Raw genomic sequence first — 16,785 nt, 5'->3', positions numbered from 1 at the left:
TTCAATAATATATAAGCATATACTAAGCAACAGACCATTCAAATTGTAAGGGAAGGGTATCCAAAGTGTGATAATCTCAGCAATGGTTGATCTTCCAAAAATATATTGCTTATTTGATACGACATTGTTTCTCCAAATTTCCATGATAAAAAGGCAGAAAATTTTCAAAAGAAACCTGGAATTTTATTGCTGTCTCAAAGTTGATTGAGTTGCTTTGGAATCTTTGGGCCTCTGTTCATGATCAACGAATTGGGACAGAACTTTTGAAGTAGTTGGTTCAGATCCGGATTTGGATCTCAAGTCTAATTTGTTGAGGACCAACTCCAACGAAGAATGGTAGCAAGCAAGAGCGTCGCTTGCTATGCCAAAAAATGTTCGGATCAATTTGAGAAAAGCACGGGACAGAATTTCAGAACCAGACCCTTCGGATGAACTTGAATTGTGCATTTGCAAAGACAGCAAGCTGGGATTATGCATATATTACCTGTTCATCAAATTTTCCGTTCACCAAAACCCTTATTCTCAAAGTTCCTGACTAGATTATGCGGAATGTGAGGTACCATGCAAAATAAGGCCCATAATATCTGCTCGCATCTTGGATTTGGACTTATGAGAAAGTCGCACATAGTCTACTTAGGATTTAGAACTCATAACTTCGATGCGAATACAAGTCATTGGATTCAACAAATTTTAATATCTAGACTGTGATTTTGAATCTAAGTACAAGTCAGATCTAGTTTGCACCGAAATTAAGTAGACTCGATTTGGATTTTGTTAGATGCCCACTCAAACTTGAATTATCTGACACTCCAATTGTCGCTGTTTGGAAATAAGAACAGAATACAATATTTCATGAATGTGATCCAAAGATTGAGTCAGATTTATGGAACATTGTCTTCCAAAAAACACAATATTCCAGTTACCAAATGCCCTCTTATTGTATTTCGGAGGTGTTTGATTGTCTTATGTCTAAGATGAAAAGTGATTTAAGACAATTGGGGATCGCAGATCCTTAGATTTAAGGTCAGATCACCCTCCATCTATTTTAAATAGAGGTTTTCACTATCAACTGAAGATCTTAAATCCTCCTTTCTATATAGTGGTAAAATCCTATGTTTGTTTATAGTGTGGCTCACGTAAAAGGGATCTTAGATCAGTCTTGGATGCAATCAAACCCAGTAGCACAACATAATGTTTCTCAATAATTTGTAGGATGCGTTGCATTGTCAAAACTGTTAAAACATTTATAATAATTTTTTAAGAAAAGTTCCATGAAATGAAGTATCAAAAACAAAATATCCACTTAATTTGAATTAACTGAGTAGAGCTATATTCTTTGAATAAATCTTCTATGTTTATTCTTCATTGTAAACTAGAACTAAAATCATTTATTCGTCATTCCACCAGTTGTCTACGATCTAGTTGTGGTTCATAATTCGCAACGTGTGTAGCACTTGGTTTTGTGAGTGACCGAAGAACACCGTTCCATCAAGCTGACGCCCATCGCGCCGCACATCATACAACCGGTTCCGATGAGCGGTCGAGATGAAGACTTTCCCAAAGAACCACTTCCTTTTACCTAATACCGAAACTGCCCTCCTCGTCTTCCTTTAAAAGCCCACTCATTTCACCATCTGAGGTCGCTTTTGATCTGATCAATCCAAGAAGGCGAAGAAGAAGAGCAGCAGCCTGCAATATGCATTCCGCGGAGGCCGACGATTTCGATGAGTACGATCCGACCCCATACGACGGTGGCTACGATCTAGCCCGTACCTTCGGCCGTCCTCTCCCTCCCGACGAGGAGATCTGCTACCCGATCGAATCCCCCTCGTCCTCTTCGTATGACGGTTCTTATTCCACCTTCAAGTACGGATCCTCAACTTCTCCGTCGCCCTATCAGTCTGATACTACAGGCGATCAGGGGTCTCATTACCAGACGTCCCAGTACCAATCCACGGACGATCCCTATTCCGGTGGCAGGAAGCCTTCTGGCTATGGGGAAGGTCAAGGATCTGGTTACGGAGGCTATCGTCCGAAACCGGATCCTTCTTATGGTGAGGACCACGGATCTGGTTATGGCGGACATCGTCCGAAGCCCAAGCCTTCGTACGGTGAGGAGGAGGGATCTGATTCGGGTGGGTACCGCCCGAGGCCGGAGCCCGCCTACGGCTTCCAACCTGCCGCTGAAGAGGGTTATGGTGAATATGGCCGGCGACCCAAGCCCCAGCCAGCTTATGGTTATGGCAAAGAAACGAACCAAGAGGAAGGGTATGGGGACTATGGACGGCCAAAGCCTCAGCCGGCGTACGGTTTCCAACCGGAGTCCGGCTTCGGCGGGAGAGTGGAGCACGAGGGCTATGGATATGAAGCGCCTCCGCCACGTCCGTCTTACGGCTTCGAGCAACAGGAACAAGGATTTGGTTACGGAAGGCCGGAGAGGAGCGAGTTTGGTTCAGAGCAAGGCGGACGCCGGCCACCGCCTAGATCCCATGAGGAAGAGGAAGGAGTAGGAAGATATGGTGGTGGTGAGTTCGGATACGGTAGGAGCGAGGAGAGGCCTTCTTACCATCGTGCTGATCAAGATGAAGAAGGGTACAACCGCCCCAAATATGTAAGTCAACAACGACATACATCTGTTTGTTTCCTCGTTTCCTCAGTTGAGGTGGAATTATTATTCGATTTTGCTTTTTCTTGATAATTTGAGTAGTCTTTTGGAGCTTTCAAGAGGTGAACGCGCTCCCTCATTTGAGAACCCTCTCTAACCATAATCAATGTTAAGTACAGGAATTCATTAGCCCAAGGACCCATCTAATTATCTTAAATGAAATGATCTAGAGAAGAATCTTTTGAACTGCCATTCTTTTTCTATGTTCGAGCCATTTTAAGGTAATAAATACTTCTGCTGCGTTCAATCTTGGGGTCTTATGGAAAAGCATTATAGAAATAACTACAATTCCCAATTTTTCTTTTCGGTTCTGGTTTTGTCAATAAACGTGAACCTTGATTTAACCATTGCTGGAGGTGTGGTTGTCGGGAAGGATACATGAAAATATTGATTGCTCAACTTTTGCATTTTTTTTCTGGCTTGTTGTGCAAGACTCTTTCATTGGTGTTCATTGTTTTCTGCTTACTGTATTTCACCTAATAAGTGCTCTGAAAGATGTAAAGTGATCTCATGAACATGGTCTACTTTGATACCATTGACTGGATGACATGTATCATGACACTTAATCCATTGGAGTTTCAAATCTAAACTTCACTCCATCAGTACGTCTTTGTTCAGTCAACTCATAGTAACTTGGAGTCTGATGGTACCTTATCTTTGCCGGTGAACGATCAGTGGATTCTTCATGCAATTTGCTGTTTAAATTCCCTTTGCTTCTCTAACAGCTATCTTGCATACACATAATTACCCTGGCACTAGACTTCCATTTTTTATCCTGTGCCCCTCATAATAGAATCACCGATCTCCTAACATAAAGATTTTTCTCTGTCTGAGTTCACCATATTCGTCACTTCTAACAATCCAATCTGAGTGAGACATTAAGCAACCTGGCAACAGACGAATATCAAACTGATGATCGACTGGAGATTGTGCTGCTGGGCTGTTGACCTACCGAGCACTCTCCTGCTGCTAGGCTGGCTTTGGTGTTGTCGACCAATTAGCCATGAATTACTGTTTTGCTAGTCACATTCAAATGTTCAATTCAGAAATCAGTTGTTTTCCTGTTGCAACGGAAGTTTGTTCACCTCACGCAAAAGGCATCTGTATTGTTATTTGTTCCTCCGGTTATTGACTTATTAAAAGTTTTGGGTTACATCCTTCTGTTGCATTACTTTTTGATTTCCTTTTGGTTTTGAAGAGAAATTTGTCTGTAGGAACGCTAATGCTTTGAGAAAAAAAAACTAGGATAACAATAGGCCTAGTCTCCTAGATAATTGCTCACATGAATGCATGTAGACACAGACAGGAGTAAATCATATGATTACGTTAACATTAGGATCGATTAATTTGCTGTGAGTGTCATCAATATGGCATTTTTCCTCTGTTAGTGTCTCCATAAGTGGCATTTGGCTCTTTCCTGCTCGTACTTCTTCTAGGCTTGCTTCTCTGTTATCGGTGCTTGATGTGAATGTCACCTTGGTTCCCGTCTGATTTTACCCATACTCAGCTGCTGGAGTTAGCCTATTGGCAATATCTTGGTAATCCATGTGGATTATTTAAATCAAGAAATTGGTTTCTCTTTGAAAGCTTCAGACTATAATTGTGAAACCCTGTGCTCCAGAATTGTTGTATCTGTATCTAGGAGCGGGCAGAATAGTATTTAGATGTTCCTCTTTGTAATGCTTCTTGTCTTTTGCTTCCTGGATGCAAGGTATTGACGCTTGATGGGTGTACATGGATTACTTGCAGGGACACAATGATGACGATGATGGTGAAAAGAAGCGCCATCACCACCATCACCGCAGGCATGACTACGAGTGAAAGGATCGACCATGTCCACTGCAATCAATTTGCAGATCTATATCCTAATATCTGCTGGAAGACCCTACTGTTTTTATGGTGTGTTTCTTGTGGACCCTGTTCTATCATCATGCGGTCGACAAGTACGAGTGAATAAACTCTCTGTGGCGTGCTGAATAAATTCCTGAACATTGCAATATGTGGCAGGGAAGTCTGGAATTTGCTTTGTTATGTATCTTTTATTTGTCTCTGTTTACTTTCCTTTACTTGCCTTTGTTTGGTATATGCTATCGATTAACCTCAAGATTTGAAATTCGGCACAATCGTTGCTCTGTTTTGCTGTTTTTTTTTATTCTATCTCGAAAGAGTAGAGAACTGCAAAAACATAGAAGGGGAACTAGGTCCTCCCTTTAAAGCCTATTTGATATTACATTTTATCTAGAACTAGCTTTTATGAACGTATATTTGAAAAATAATCCAATTTTTGGCAGCCACGATAGCAAGAACGATTCAAATGTACCATTTGATTCAAATGTACCATTTTTTTCGACAGGAGTGGAAGTTCCAGTGTAGTCCAATCCTTATTGTGAACATTCTTTTGCTACCAACCAGACTTTGTAGCGATCATTGGTCCCATATGGTTTGTACCTCATATGATGGAGCCATTTGCATCCTACAGGCGTAGAGCATCTGAGCACATTCCGAAGAGATTCATACTAGAAAAAAGAGACACGTGCAAGCCTCTTATCCCAAAGTCCACTACTAGAAAAAGAAATATGACCAGTTGTTGGAGGCAATGAATGTGTCAAATATGAATGAAATATAGTCTGTTCCATTCCTCACCCTATCCAATCACAATTTTCAAGAAAAATAATGCAATATCAAGATATAGTTTGGACTTTTCAGAAGCTTAATAACTGAAGGTTGACATTGGAGGCCAGTGTGCATAGACATTACCAAGAACAAGATTACAAAGATAAGTAAGTGATCGATAATGGGCCACATCCTCTATAGGCAGCCGAATTGAAAATGAAGTTGACTGCACTCATGTGTTGCTTGGCCCTAGAAATAGAAATTGATGGAGTTAGTTTGATTTTTTTTCTAGAGAAACAATTTCTGGTAGTCTTCCATGTCGAATGAGGGACAGAGTCTCAGGTTCCATTGCTTTCTTCACTTGAGGATTTGTCGCCCCTGGTCACCACTGTTGCAATGCCGGGTTTGAAATGAAGATTGTAAAGTCGACACATCAGAGGATCTGTTATAGTTTATAACATTCCATGACATTAGTGGTTAGGGTTTCTCGCTCTAATCCCCAGGAAAATATGAAACAAACAAAAGTTGTCTTTTTTTAAAAAATTTAGGGTGAGTAGTTCTTTTTCCACTGTTCCAAAGAGAGGCCACTGCCTCCCCCTTGTGCCCCTGGTAATGGTCCAAAAACATAACACACTGTCTTGTGAAAGCAATCACGGGATTTATAACCAGATCCCTTTGAAGGAGACTACCTTGCCGCTCAGTAAGTTACAACAAAAAGCAATTGAAGAGGGAAGAAACAGCCCTGCTGGAGGTTGGTCTCCTACTTTTATTATCCAGAAACCTGCATTACATTAAGGATAATACATAGAAAGAACAAAAGTCGGACATACAAAAACCACCATAAAGCTTAAGCAGGGGACAATTGGAGGACAGAACAGGGAGCCAAGACAAAGGGCAATTCAAAACTATTTGGAGTTCCAGAGCATAGATATAACATCACAAGCTGGACCGTCTTGAAAAGAAATTGAAGAGGGGAAAGAAGACGAAAAAAGAAGACTAACATAGTAAATTAGAGCTCAATTCCATTAATGACTCCAATAATGTCTCAAAAGAACTCACGTGCCCTTAGATAGGGCTGTCAAGCAGATGGAACTCGGATCCGGAACAGACGTCTAAAGATATACGGAAGATATAAAATGGTCCAAAGTTGATAAAGTGGATCTAAGACAAAATGGATAGTTCTGCGTCACAGACAAATAGGACCAAAGGGGAAATTAACATTAGAGTTAAATGGGAAAGGAATTCATTAGATCGAAGAAAATGATGTATTCAATGCACTGACCATCATCTTTAGAATAGAAACACGCTAAGAATAGTGGCGAAGCATGCGTAACTCGTGCTGATGTTCCTCAGCATGACTGTGATTTATATATATAAGTTGTTTTCAGCATTTTTCCATTCAAAAAAACAATCTAATTTCACATAGCTCAAGTAATCTCATTTGCCAGACTTCCAATTCACAAGCTCTCATTAATATGAAAAAGCTTCAAGAAAACTAAACACATACCTGGGCAGTTGCAAGGACCTCAAAGCTGAAGCGCAGGTGATAAGCACAGCAGGCCTTCCTGCATCAACTCCTTCCACAAGCTGGCTTTCACAATGTCTTCCATGAGTCACCAAAAATAGATCTTATAAACCTGTTCAAGTTTCAAACATCTCGACCTCCTTCAAATCTAACTACGCAAAATATAGTGTTAGGATTAAGATTCTACTCATACAAATATGCACATGGCACTTGGATGTGATAATGAGCAACAAGCGAACACAGAAATGTCAAAAATTGTATAAACTATGGCCAAAAGATGGGAAACCACTTTCTGCAACACAAATTGTTCATCCTTATATCTCTTTATAAATGATGAAACTTCTTTCCTTGATATTCCATATTGTTTTGCAGTTCCTCCACTGACCTCAAATAATGCACAGGAACATGACCATGGTAGGAAGCTTGCTCCAGGAATTACTCTGTAATTCTAACATCAAGCTAGCTGCCATTACCCATTCAATTTGCAGCCACCACAAGCGCTATGAGTGATTAGAAAGATCATAACTCCTCCCAAGACCACTAAGACAAACCAACTATGAGTTTACTGCAACCATTCTCAACCATAAAAGAAGTCAAAAGACTATTACTAAACAAGAAGACCAAATGCCAAACCTCAATAATACTGAACTATGAGGATGGCCTACCAGCCCAAAAAATCCTTCTGCCACCACCTCTATCACCCGCTACAGAATTGCCACAAGTACCAACATTTCGCACTACCATTAAGAATTTGCCGCATTCTAGCTACAGGACATACAGCCCTCGTCCAATCCAAGACCTTATTCTATCTCCAACATGCTTAAAAATGAAGAAGCAACAATAACAAATTAATAATAATAATTCATAAAAGGAAAACAAGGGTACCTGAAATTTCTTCCAATTGAGGAAGATAGTGAGACTCCAACAGAGGATCGGAGCCTACCAAAAAGGCAATTAAGCTGTTGGGAAGGAAATGTATCCGCTGAGATTCTTTATGCATGATGGTGGAAGCGTTCTTCTTCTCCTCCTCCTCCTTCACCAGAGCAGCCTCTTCCTCCTCCTCCTCATCCTTCTCCTGCTTCTTGCTCTTCTTCTTCCTTTCTTTCACGTGCTGCTCTCTTCTTCTCTCATGGATGGCTTCCGCATAGGTGTAGGTTGGCTTGGGGCCTTCAAAGAAACGCAGTTTCTTGGGGAGGGCCTTGCTTCCCTGGGGCTTAGGGCCTAGGGGGGCCTCCTGCCCTTCTTCGCCTTTATTCTCCATGTCCTCCTCTGAAGCATTGCGATGTCCATCCATCCGGCATGGCAAAAAAGGCGTTGCCAAGATTTTCTGGAATACTACAATCCCAACCAGGCGCATCCAAACCTTCCCTTCTGAACCTGTGTGTGTGAGAGAGAGAGAGAGAGAGGGAACGGCAAAACATTGCTCCATAAATGGCAGAAAATCCAAGCTCAGATTGGCTTCATTAATCTCCTACCACACTAAACTCCCCAAAAGCCAGATATATATCTCTCTGTCTCTCTTTGAGCACCCGCCGCAGCCATGGAGTCCTCGTGCCTCCACCCTCGCTTCCCTCCAACCCTAGCGTTCCTCTTCTTCCTTCTTTTCTGCAAGGCGACACCTGGCTCCTCCCAGCAATGCCTCTCCCAGACATTCCCCAAGGGCCGATCGTTCGACCACTGCGAGGACCTTCCCCAACTCGGCGCGTTCCTCCACTGGTCCTTCCGCCCTTCCAATTCCTCCCTCAACCTCGCCTTCGTCGCCCCGCCGGCTACCCCCTCCGGCTGGGTCGCATGGGCCCTCAACCCCGTGGGCCAGGGAATGATCGGCGCTCAGGCCCTGCTTGCCTTCCGGGGCGCCGACGGCGGCATGGCTGTCGAGACATTCAACCTCTCCGGTTACAACTCCGTCCAGCCGTCGCCCATAAGCATGGAGGTCTCTGGGTTGGAAGCCGACGTCTCAGGCAGGTTGATGATGATATTTGCGACGGTTCATGTGCCGTCGAGGAAGACTTCCATCAACCACGTGTGGCAGGTTGGAGGGTCGATGGTGGGTTCCAAACCGGGCGTTCACAGGCTCGAACGTCCGAACCTGAGCTCTAAGGGCAGACTCGAGTTACAGTCTGCGAAGATGATCTTCTCCGCCGGGACTGCAGGTTCGCTGGATCGCGAGAATTCAATTTCTGCCACAGATGCTCCGATACGTATGAAGCATGTAAGAGCCTTCTGCTTTTCCTCTTCCCCTGCTTCTTCCTTCTCTTATATGTATCCGATTGCCCCAATGACCAAATATTTATAAACTTCTAAAACACGAGCATTAGCAACTGATTTTATATATATATATATAATGAGAGAGAGAAAGGATGGTTGATTTATCATGATGAATGGTTGAATGGTTGAAAGAAAAATAACAGAAAGAACAATGATTTTTAATAGCTGGAGACACCATTTAATTTTCTTCACACACATATTATAAGCTCTTGCTAAAGCAAGACCAAAAGTGTATTTGACATACCGTAAATCGCACTAATATAGCGACTCTTTTGTAGCTCTCAGGCAGCTAGCAGGTTTTAGTTACTTTAGGGATGATGATTTTGTCTTGGTAAAAGAGTTCTTTCTTTTTTTATAAAAAGGAAAACAATTTTTAGGGTTTTCGAACACCCTCTAAGAAGCTAACTGCACTAAAACATCCCTATAGTTGAACAATCCCAAGTTTCCTTTCATTTTTTGGATGTATAAAATGATCTTCATGATTGCTCTAGAGACCAAAAAGAAGCTTTATTTAGCTGAAAAAGTTTTTGTTTCATCGGGTTCATTTGTTTTCTAAGAAATGCTTTGGTCGTATGCACAAAAAAAAATTCTTCCAATGCATTGGCTTAAGGAAATGAAGATCATATAATGGCTGCAATCTTTCGGAAAGAATCCACAGACAAATAAGTTATTCAACAAGAGTAGATCAAATTAACTAATATTTTTCAAAATAAAAGATACTGATCATTATTTGCTTTCTTCTAAAAGTACCTTCCTCATTATATCATGCAAATTGATTGAATGGTTCATAATGATTATTTATAACGTACATATGCACACACAAAGCACTTGCAAAATATTAATACAAATATAAACAATCACGTTACGATTGAAGGTATCCTTGATTCTCATTCAATTAGCAATGAAAGAATAAAAAAACATCCATAATCTCTTGTAACGCCTTCAAACAGCTTCCAGCTTCTGAATGTTGCAGATTCATGGCGTACTGAGTGGTATAAGTTGGGGAATTCTGCTTCCGATCGGCGCCGCGCTAGCTTTCGTCCCGTCCCAGCGGCCTGTGAATCGAGCATGGTCTTGCGCATTCCTGTGTTCCCAATCATTTGCGTACTCCATTGGGATCGTTAGCCTCTTCGTTGGAATTCATCTCGGAAGTAAATCTCTTGAAGTTGAACACTCCACCCACCAGAATTTGGCGTGGATACTCCTCTCCTTATGCGGCCTACAGGTAGAACACGGCCCTTTATTGAAACTTCCTTCCTGTGCTTCTGCTCTGATTAAGATGATCCCTTCTTGAATATGGATTCATGTTGATTCGGGACCTGTTCTATTGTTTGTTTTATAAAGAGCCAAGACTTGATTTTTGTTGTTTATGTTGGTCTAGGTTGCACTTTGCCTTTGGAAGCCAAAGGAAGAGAACTCCAAGGCCGTGTTGGCTTTCCTTCACAAACTGATTATAGTTGCTGCGGCTGGCGTGGGAGTTGCCAATGTGTTCATAGGCTTCAACATCCTCAGGCCTGGAGAAATCTGGAGGCGCGCATACATCTCCCTCCTTGCCGCCATGGGCTTGTTATTCTGTGTTGTGAAAGTTATTCTCGTTGCGAGGAAGAAACACGGTGAAAATTTAAACCCCTGAAACTAAAAGTTCATCGGTTGTGTCAATGGCAGATGCTCTCCTCTTCATCGATCTTCCAACCTCTACTGTCGTTAGATTAATTTTTCATGCTAGTGTTGCCCCCGAGATCTTGGGTTTTGCGTTAAAATGTGCGTGGTTGTGAATTAATGGATGCAACAGATCATAGAACTTTGTCATCCTACAAGAGACTGCAAGGGACATAATCATGGGAATTAAGTTTATGGTGATGACCAACCTTCGTTTTGTACAATTAATCAGTCATATATATATATATATATATATATATATATATAATTTACAGCAATATCCTTGTTTTCTATGAAATCTGGTTTGGATGTCTGCCAAATCTTTTACATAGTAATTGGATTTGCTAAGAAAAACATATACCAAATTTTAATTCAACTGTTAATTAGATCTAAATATTTTATCAAATAGGAGAACATGAATTTAGGTACAAAAAATATCTAAGTACATCATTGGGATCGCTGCTTCATTCTCATAACGGCACGTGAGATGTGGATTAAAGCGATTAATCGGGTTTCATTAATTGTGACGTGATTGTGCATGCCTTTTGCTTCAAGGGATTCTGCATGGATCGGCTATCCAACTGCAATACTTTTCATGCTTTCAAGTTCCAACAACAATAATATGGAAATGCAGCCATGACTTGTCTATGGAAACTGATAAATCGATCTAATAGAATTAACTTGCAAGTTGCAGCTGATTTCTTTTCCCTTAGGGGGCATTTAACATGCTCGGATCTGAGATATGAGATGATTTCTTATTATTAAGATTCTTATTATTAAGAATCTTAGATTCATGAATTTAAGGTCAGACTTCCTCCCATCTGACTTCAAATATGAGAGTTTGGTAATAAACTGAAATCTTAAATATTCTTTTTTGACATAATGGTAAAATCTAGTATTTGTTTATAGGCATGTCAATGGATCAGATTCAAACTGCATATACTCTTAACCATACATTTTTTTTTTTGGATATTTATATTTTTGGATTCAAATACGATCCGAAAAAAGTCATATCTGAATATGAATTTGAAATCCGATTTTGCAATCTGAATCTGATCTTTAAATTCATATCCAAACCTGAATTTTGAACTGAATTTAGCTAATTTTGAAAATATAAGAGTATTAGATATAAAATATTTGTTCAAAAATAAATATGATCTAAATCTATATCCAAATATATTCGGGTTATATATATATATATCCAAATCTGAATTTGAATCTGATCGTATGTAATTTCTTAAATTCAAATCGATCCAATTTATTAATTAGATGTTAATTTTTTTTTTTTCATATCTGATTTTTGCATAATGTTTTGGTTAGATATCTGCTTCAAATCAAATATATTGAGTCCACTAAGAATTTCACACAAAAAGGATCTTAGATCAGTCTTGGTTCTGAAATTAGAAGCCATCTGTTGTATTAATTTATGATATTATTTTAAGGGGCATTCTTTTAGCTTTAGAAATGATATACCGCACCTTATTTAGATGAAAAGAAGGATTGAATTTTATTATCTTTTAACAAGGAAGAAAAAAAAAGAGGAAGGGGAAGGAAATGAAGAAGGTGTATATCTCGAGTCCCTCAAAAAAGTGAAAAGATTGGAAGGGAAAAGCAATAAGTACATAAATTTGCCCTTAAGTTATGAGGCTCTTAGCAAATTAGGTTCAGCTTAACCACCAATTCTGAATTTATTAGTAGGTTGTTTGGATTAAGAGTCTAAAAGGTTCTCACTTTTCGCATGAAGGCAGCGCTAACTGGTTACGTTTTAACAGAATTGATCTTATTTTTTATTCTTCTGTTTCTTTCATCATCCCTCAATTGCAATGTGAAAGAAATCTTCTTACCTTTTTTCTGTGCGTTACTTTCTCTGTGTTTTGCTCTGTTCTACTTCGCTGCAGTTTATTCACACATCAAATCGCTGCATTCTTTGATCTCCATTCCTTTTCTTCACCAGCATTAATCCCTCCGGTTCTTTTGTTTTTCTTCCTAACCTTCAGTTCACTTCCTTGTTGTGCACTGCAGCCGTCACCCAATTCAAAACCTTCTTGAATCTCCCGCGACATGCTTAAAAAGAAGAAGCAGCAATGACAAATTAATAGTAATAATTCTTCAAAGGAAAATAAAGCATCCCAAATCGCTTCCAGTTCGAGGGAAGATAGTGTGATTCCAACAGAGGAGGGGAACCCATCGAAAAAGTACTGCAGCCACTGAGGAGAAGATGCAACCCGCGAGATTTTTTGTGCATGGCGGGTGGAAACGTTTTTCTTCTTCTTCCACTCCTCCTCCTCCTCCAGAACTTCTCATTCTTATCGTTTCTGTTCCCTTCCTGAATTCTTTCTCTATCCCTCCGGCTTGGCAAAAAAGGCGTCGGCAAGTTTTTCCCGAGAACTCGAATCCCAAGATGCGCATCCAAACCTTCCTTACTGAACCAGAGAGCTGGAGATGGAACGGCTAAAGATTGGTCCAAAAATGGCAGACGATCCACACTTGTGCACCAGGCAATCTAAACCAGGTTGGCTTCATCACTCTCTTACCACACTAAACTCCCCAACACCCAGATATATATCTCTCTGTCTCGCTTTGAGCACGCACCACAGCCATGGAGTCTTCGTGCCTCCTCCCTCGCTTCCCTCCAACTCTAGCATTCCTCTTCTTCCTTCTCTTCTCCAAGGCGACACCTGGCTCCTCCCAGCAATGCCTCTCCCAGACATTCCCCAAGGGCCGATCGTTCGACCACTGTGAGGACCTTCCCCAACTGGGGGCCTTCCTCCACTGGTCCTTCCGCTCTGCCAGTTCTTCCCTCGACCTCGCCTTCGTCGCGCCGCCGGCCACCCCCTTCGGCTGGGTTGCGTGGGCCATAAACCCCGTGGGCCAGGGAATGATCGGCGCTCAGGCCCTGCTCGCTTTCCGGGGCGCCGACGGCGGGATGACAGTCGAGACCTACAACCTCACCAGTTACAGCTCCGTCGAGCCGTCGCCCATAAGCATGGAGGTCTCTGGGTTGGAGGCCGATGTCTCGGGCGGGATGATGAGGATATTCGCGACTGTTGGGATACCGCGGGGGAAGACGTCCGTCAACCACGTGTGGCAGGCCGGTGGGTCGATGGTGGGCTCGAAGCCGGCGGTTCACGGGACCGACTTTCCGAACCTGAACTCGAAGGGCCGACTGGACTTGCAGTCTAATACCATGGTCCGCCGACTGAACTTGCAGTCTAATACCACGGTCCTGGCCGGCGCCAGTACTGCGGATCCGCTGGCAAGGAAGAAGAAGGTGAGAGAATTCTGCTTTTCTCCTTTTCCTTTCTATTTTCTAACTGCCAATAAATAGTTTTTGGGGTATCAAACACAATTTTAAGAGGCTAATTGCTCTAATAACATTTTATTTGACGTACAAAAAAAATTCATAGTTCCCCTAAAAACAGAAAATCCTTTCATAAGCCCAAAAAAGTTTAGGTCCCTGTTCTTTTAGTTTCCAAAAAAAAAAAAATCTTTCACTTCATTGCTTTTGGGAAATGAAGATCATATAGCTTCAACTAGCTTTGGCAAATCAGAGTAATTAATAATTTTAGAAGTCAAAATACTAAGCTTTCTTTGAAAAGTAACGAGATCTGATTATAGAAAACATGTTTAAAGAACATGTTCTTGATATAGAAAACAAGGTATTAGTATAGACTTCTACAATCATGCAAATTTTTCTAGAACAAGAACATAATGCTCTTGAAACATGTGTTTTAAAACATATATTCCAAAATTTTAAACTTGTTTTTTTATCAAATGCCCTTTTACGGGCACATCCTCATGATAATGCTAAAGCTCAAGAACTTGACTTAGGTTCTTATCGCAACACACTTTTTACAAGTCTCCAACTTTACCTCCACCTGTGTGGTGCTACCAACACAAACCTAAGATACGGTAAGAACTTCAAGCTAATAACAAGAATTTGAAGTTGCAGAATCATGGCATACTGAATGGTATTACTTGGGGAATTCTACTCCCGATCGGCGCCATGCTGGCTAGGTACTTGAAGATCTACAAGCCTGAGAATCAGGCATGGTATTATGCACATATATCTTGCCAATTGTTTGCTTACAGCATCGGGACAATTGGCTTTTTCACCGGATTTCAGCTTAGAGATCCAGCCACAGCTGTAAATTCCGGTCACCGGATTGTCGCGTACATACTCTTTCTCCTTTCCAGCTTCCAGGTACCACACAGTCCTTCATTGAAACTTCTGTGGCTGTTACTTCACAATGATCACTCTGAGTATTCTTGAATATGGGTTGATCATCGATCTAGATTCGTAGTTGTTCTATCTTTTAGTTTCCCTTCTTTGCTTATGTTGGTGTAGGTTGCTGCTTTGCTTTATACGCCACAGGAAGGGCATAGACTCAGGCCTCAGTGGAATTTGCTTCACAAACTCATCGGAGCAACTGCAGTTTTTCTGGGAGTTACCAATGTGCTCATAGGTCTAAGCATCCTCAAGCCCGGTGCAGTTTGGATGGAAGGATACATCTCCGCCGTCGTTGTCATGGGCTTGCTGATCTGTTTTCTGGAGAGTGTGATCAATAAGACGAACTCCAGCGATTCGAACGCCTGAAAGTTCGTCGGCGGTGTGGATGGCGGATATGGTGCTCCTCTTCTTCATCCAGCCTCTACTAAACTTAGAAGCTTTCGTGCCGGATTGGTTCATTGAATATTTCTTCAAAACTACTCGGTTGTGAGTAAATGGATGCAGTGCGTAGAACTCGTCATCAATCCTGGAAGAGACTGCACGGAACACAATTGATGATGAAAATAGTTCATAGAGCTATTTATGATAATGACCAACATTCGTTTCTTTCAGTTAATCTTTAATTTCTTTTGCAGACCACACTTGTGAGTCATGTGCATGTGTAAGAGAGATCGCAGAGACAGAAAGAGAGCTCATACCAGTTGCACACAAGATTCTTGAATGCATGATCCAAAGTTTTTTCTAGTGATAGGATATCACTATGTATTAGCATATCCGATTAAGTGGATGCTAGCTACTTAATTTGACTCGAAGTCGAATTCAAATATATCGTACACAACTATGTCGAAAATTTTCATATAGTCATCTTTTTATTACAAATACTCAAGTTTGGATGTTTGCCATAATCGTATATGTATTCACTTTATTTGTTAATAAAATTTTACGAAAAAATCAAATTCAACTGCTAGTTAAATCTAAATTTAATTTTTTATCAAATAGGAGTAGATGAATATGTATACAAAACAAAATATCTGATAATACTATCTAAATCATCCGCACAACCTTACTCCCACTTTTAATGGCATATGAAAAATGGATTAAAGCGAGTAACCGGGTTTCATCACTGGAGACGGCACTGTGTATGCCTTTTGTCTTAACAGATTGTTCATCTATCGGCAAACCAACTGACAACGGCGAAGCATTTTTTTTTATGCTTCCAAGTTTTAAGAGCGGCATCATCATCATCCTTAATAATAAAATAATAATAAAATCATTATTATTATTATCATTATATAGCAAGAACGTATAGTGCTAACGATCAGTTCTGTGCCAATATAAGCCAAAATGAGCATATCACCATATATATTGTGTTGGCTGTTTCTGCCTCACGAATATTGGTGTAAGGTGGTTAGCAATATATTAACTACGAAAGTTATGCTTTTGCTTGGTTCTTATGGTTTGAGGCAGTGGCGCTTATTCAAGTCTGATTGGTCCTGTTTTAGTTCGATTCAAAAGTTAGCCAAGCGTGAGCATCCGGCCAGCCGGCCCGACATCCAAAACCCGGGCCCAAATTTATCTGCAAATGTACGTTTTTAACGTTTTATTTTTTCCTTTTAAGTATTTATGCATTTATATTATTTTTAATTTTCTTTTTTTTCTTTTATAATACTTTTTAAGTTTTATTTGCTTTTTAAAGCTTGAAACTTATTTCTGATCATTAATCAATCCGACTCATATATGATTCTAATTCCGATTACGATTAGACTCGCCAAATTGTTGAGTCGTTTTGGCTTGAAAGCCCAATTTTATTGACATTGGTTTGAG

At 40.7% G+C, this 16,785-nt stretch overlaps 4 protein-coding genes across 5 annotated transcripts; 3 read left to right on the top strand and 1 right to left on the bottom strand.

Annotated features, from left to right (window-relative positions):
• Window positions 1-1,644: 1,644 nt before the first annotated feature.
• LOC116249216 (uncharacterized protein At5g39570-like) lies at window positions 1,645-4,700 on the top strand. The gene is made up of 2 exons (XM_031622421.2): window positions 1,645-2,611; window positions 4,415-4,700. The coding sequence occupies exons 1-2, from the start codon at window positions 1,697-1,699 to the stop codon at window positions 4,484-4,486; spliced, it is 987 nt and encodes a 328-aa protein (XP_031478281.1). The 5' UTR covers window positions 1,645-1,696; the 3' UTR covers window positions 4,487-4,700.
• Window positions 4,701-6,785: 2,085 nt separating this feature from the next.
• On the bottom strand, window positions 6,786-8,232 carry LOC116247252 (uncharacterized). Of its 2 annotated transcripts, none has more exons than XM_031619300.2 (2): window positions 7,689-8,232; window positions 6,786-6,915 (listed from the first exon to the last, which is right to left on the bottom strand). In XM_031619300.2, exons 1-2 carry the CDS (start codon window positions 8,230-8,232, stop codon window positions 6,908-6,910), a joined length of 552 nt encoding a protein of 183 aa, XP_031475160.1. In that variant the 3' UTR covers window positions 6,786-6,907. The 2 variants fall into 2 exon arrangements, with proteins under 2 accessions (XP_031475160.1, XP_031475159.1); XM_031619299.2 differs by having other exon boundaries at window positions 6,865-6,951.
• Window positions 8,233-8,336: 104 nt separating this feature from the next.
• Window positions 8,337-10,704, top strand: LOC116247417 (cytochrome b561 and DOMON domain-containing protein At3g25290-like). The gene is made up of 3 exons (XM_031619602.2): window positions 8,337-9,015; window positions 10,045-10,296; window positions 10,453-10,704. The coding sequence occupies exons 1-3, from the start codon at window positions 8,344-8,346 to the stop codon at window positions 10,702-10,704; spliced, it is 1,176 nt and encodes a 391-aa protein (XP_031475462.1). The 5' UTR covers window positions 8,337-8,343.
• A 2,625-nt stretch (window positions 10,705-13,329) lies between these two features.
• LOC116247416 (cytochrome b561 and DOMON domain-containing protein At3g25290-like) lies at window positions 13,330-15,327 on the top strand. The gene is made up of 3 exons (XM_031619601.1): window positions 13,330-14,001; window positions 14,683-14,934; window positions 15,079-15,327. Exons 1-3 carry the CDS (start codon window positions 13,330-13,332, stop codon window positions 15,325-15,327), a joined length of 1,173 nt encoding a protein of 390 aa, XP_031475461.1.
• Window positions 15,328-16,785: the final 1,458 nt, after the last annotated feature.

The sequence above is a fragment of the Nymphaea colorata genome, chromosome 2 (genome assembly GCF_008831285.2).
Source record: "Nymphaea colorata isolate Beijing-Zhang1983 chromosome 2, ASM883128v2, whole genome shotgun sequence".
Classification (NCBI taxonomy): Eukaryota; Viridiplantae; Streptophyta; class Magnoliopsida; order Nymphaeales; family Nymphaeaceae; genus Nymphaea; species Nymphaea colorata.
This window is presented reverse-complemented; position numbering and strand designations above follow the sequence as displayed.

Bases quoted from the DNA above. Each gene is read 5' to 3' on its own strand.
- LOC116249216 (XM_031622421.2), top strand. From the start codon at position 1,697: ATGCATTCCGCGGAGGCCGACGATTTCGATGAGTACGATCCGACCCCA. The intron at 2,612-4,414 runs GTAAGTCAACAA...GATTACTTGCAG, and splicing joins GGTACAACCGCCCCAAATAT to GGACACAATGATGACGATGA.
- LOC116247252 (XM_031619299.2), bottom strand. From the start codon at position 8,232: ATGGAGCAATGTTTTGCCGTTCCCTCTCTCTCTCTCTCTCTCACACAC. The intron at 6,952-7,688 runs GTACCCTTGTTT...TTGCGTAGTTAG, and splicing joins TCAATTGGAAGAAATTTCAG to ATTTGAAGGAGGTCGAGATG.
- LOC116247417 (XM_031619602.2), top strand. From the start codon at position 8,344: ATGGAGTCCTCGTGCCTCCACCCTCGCTTCCCTCCAACCCTAGCGTTC. The intron at 9,016-10,044 runs GTAAGAGCCTTC...TGAATGTTGCAG, and splicing joins CTCCGATACGTATGAAGCAT to ATTCATGGCGTACTGAGTGG. The intron at 10,297-10,452 runs GTAGAACACGGC...ATGTTGGTCTAG, and splicing joins TCTCCTTATGCGGCCTACAG to GTTGCACTTTGCCTTTGGAA.
- LOC116247416 (XM_031619601.1), top strand. From the start codon at position 13,330: ATGGAGTCTTCGTGCCTCCTCCCTCGCTTCCCTCCAACTCTAGCATTC. The intron at 14,002-14,682 runs GTGAGAGAATTC...TTGAAGTTGCAG, and splicing joins CGCTGGCAAGGAAGAAGAAG to AATCATGGCATACTGAATGG. The intron at 14,935-15,078 runs GTACCACACAGT...ATGTTGGTGTAG, and splicing joins TTCTCCTTTCCAGCTTCCAG to GTTGCTGCTTTGCTTTATAC.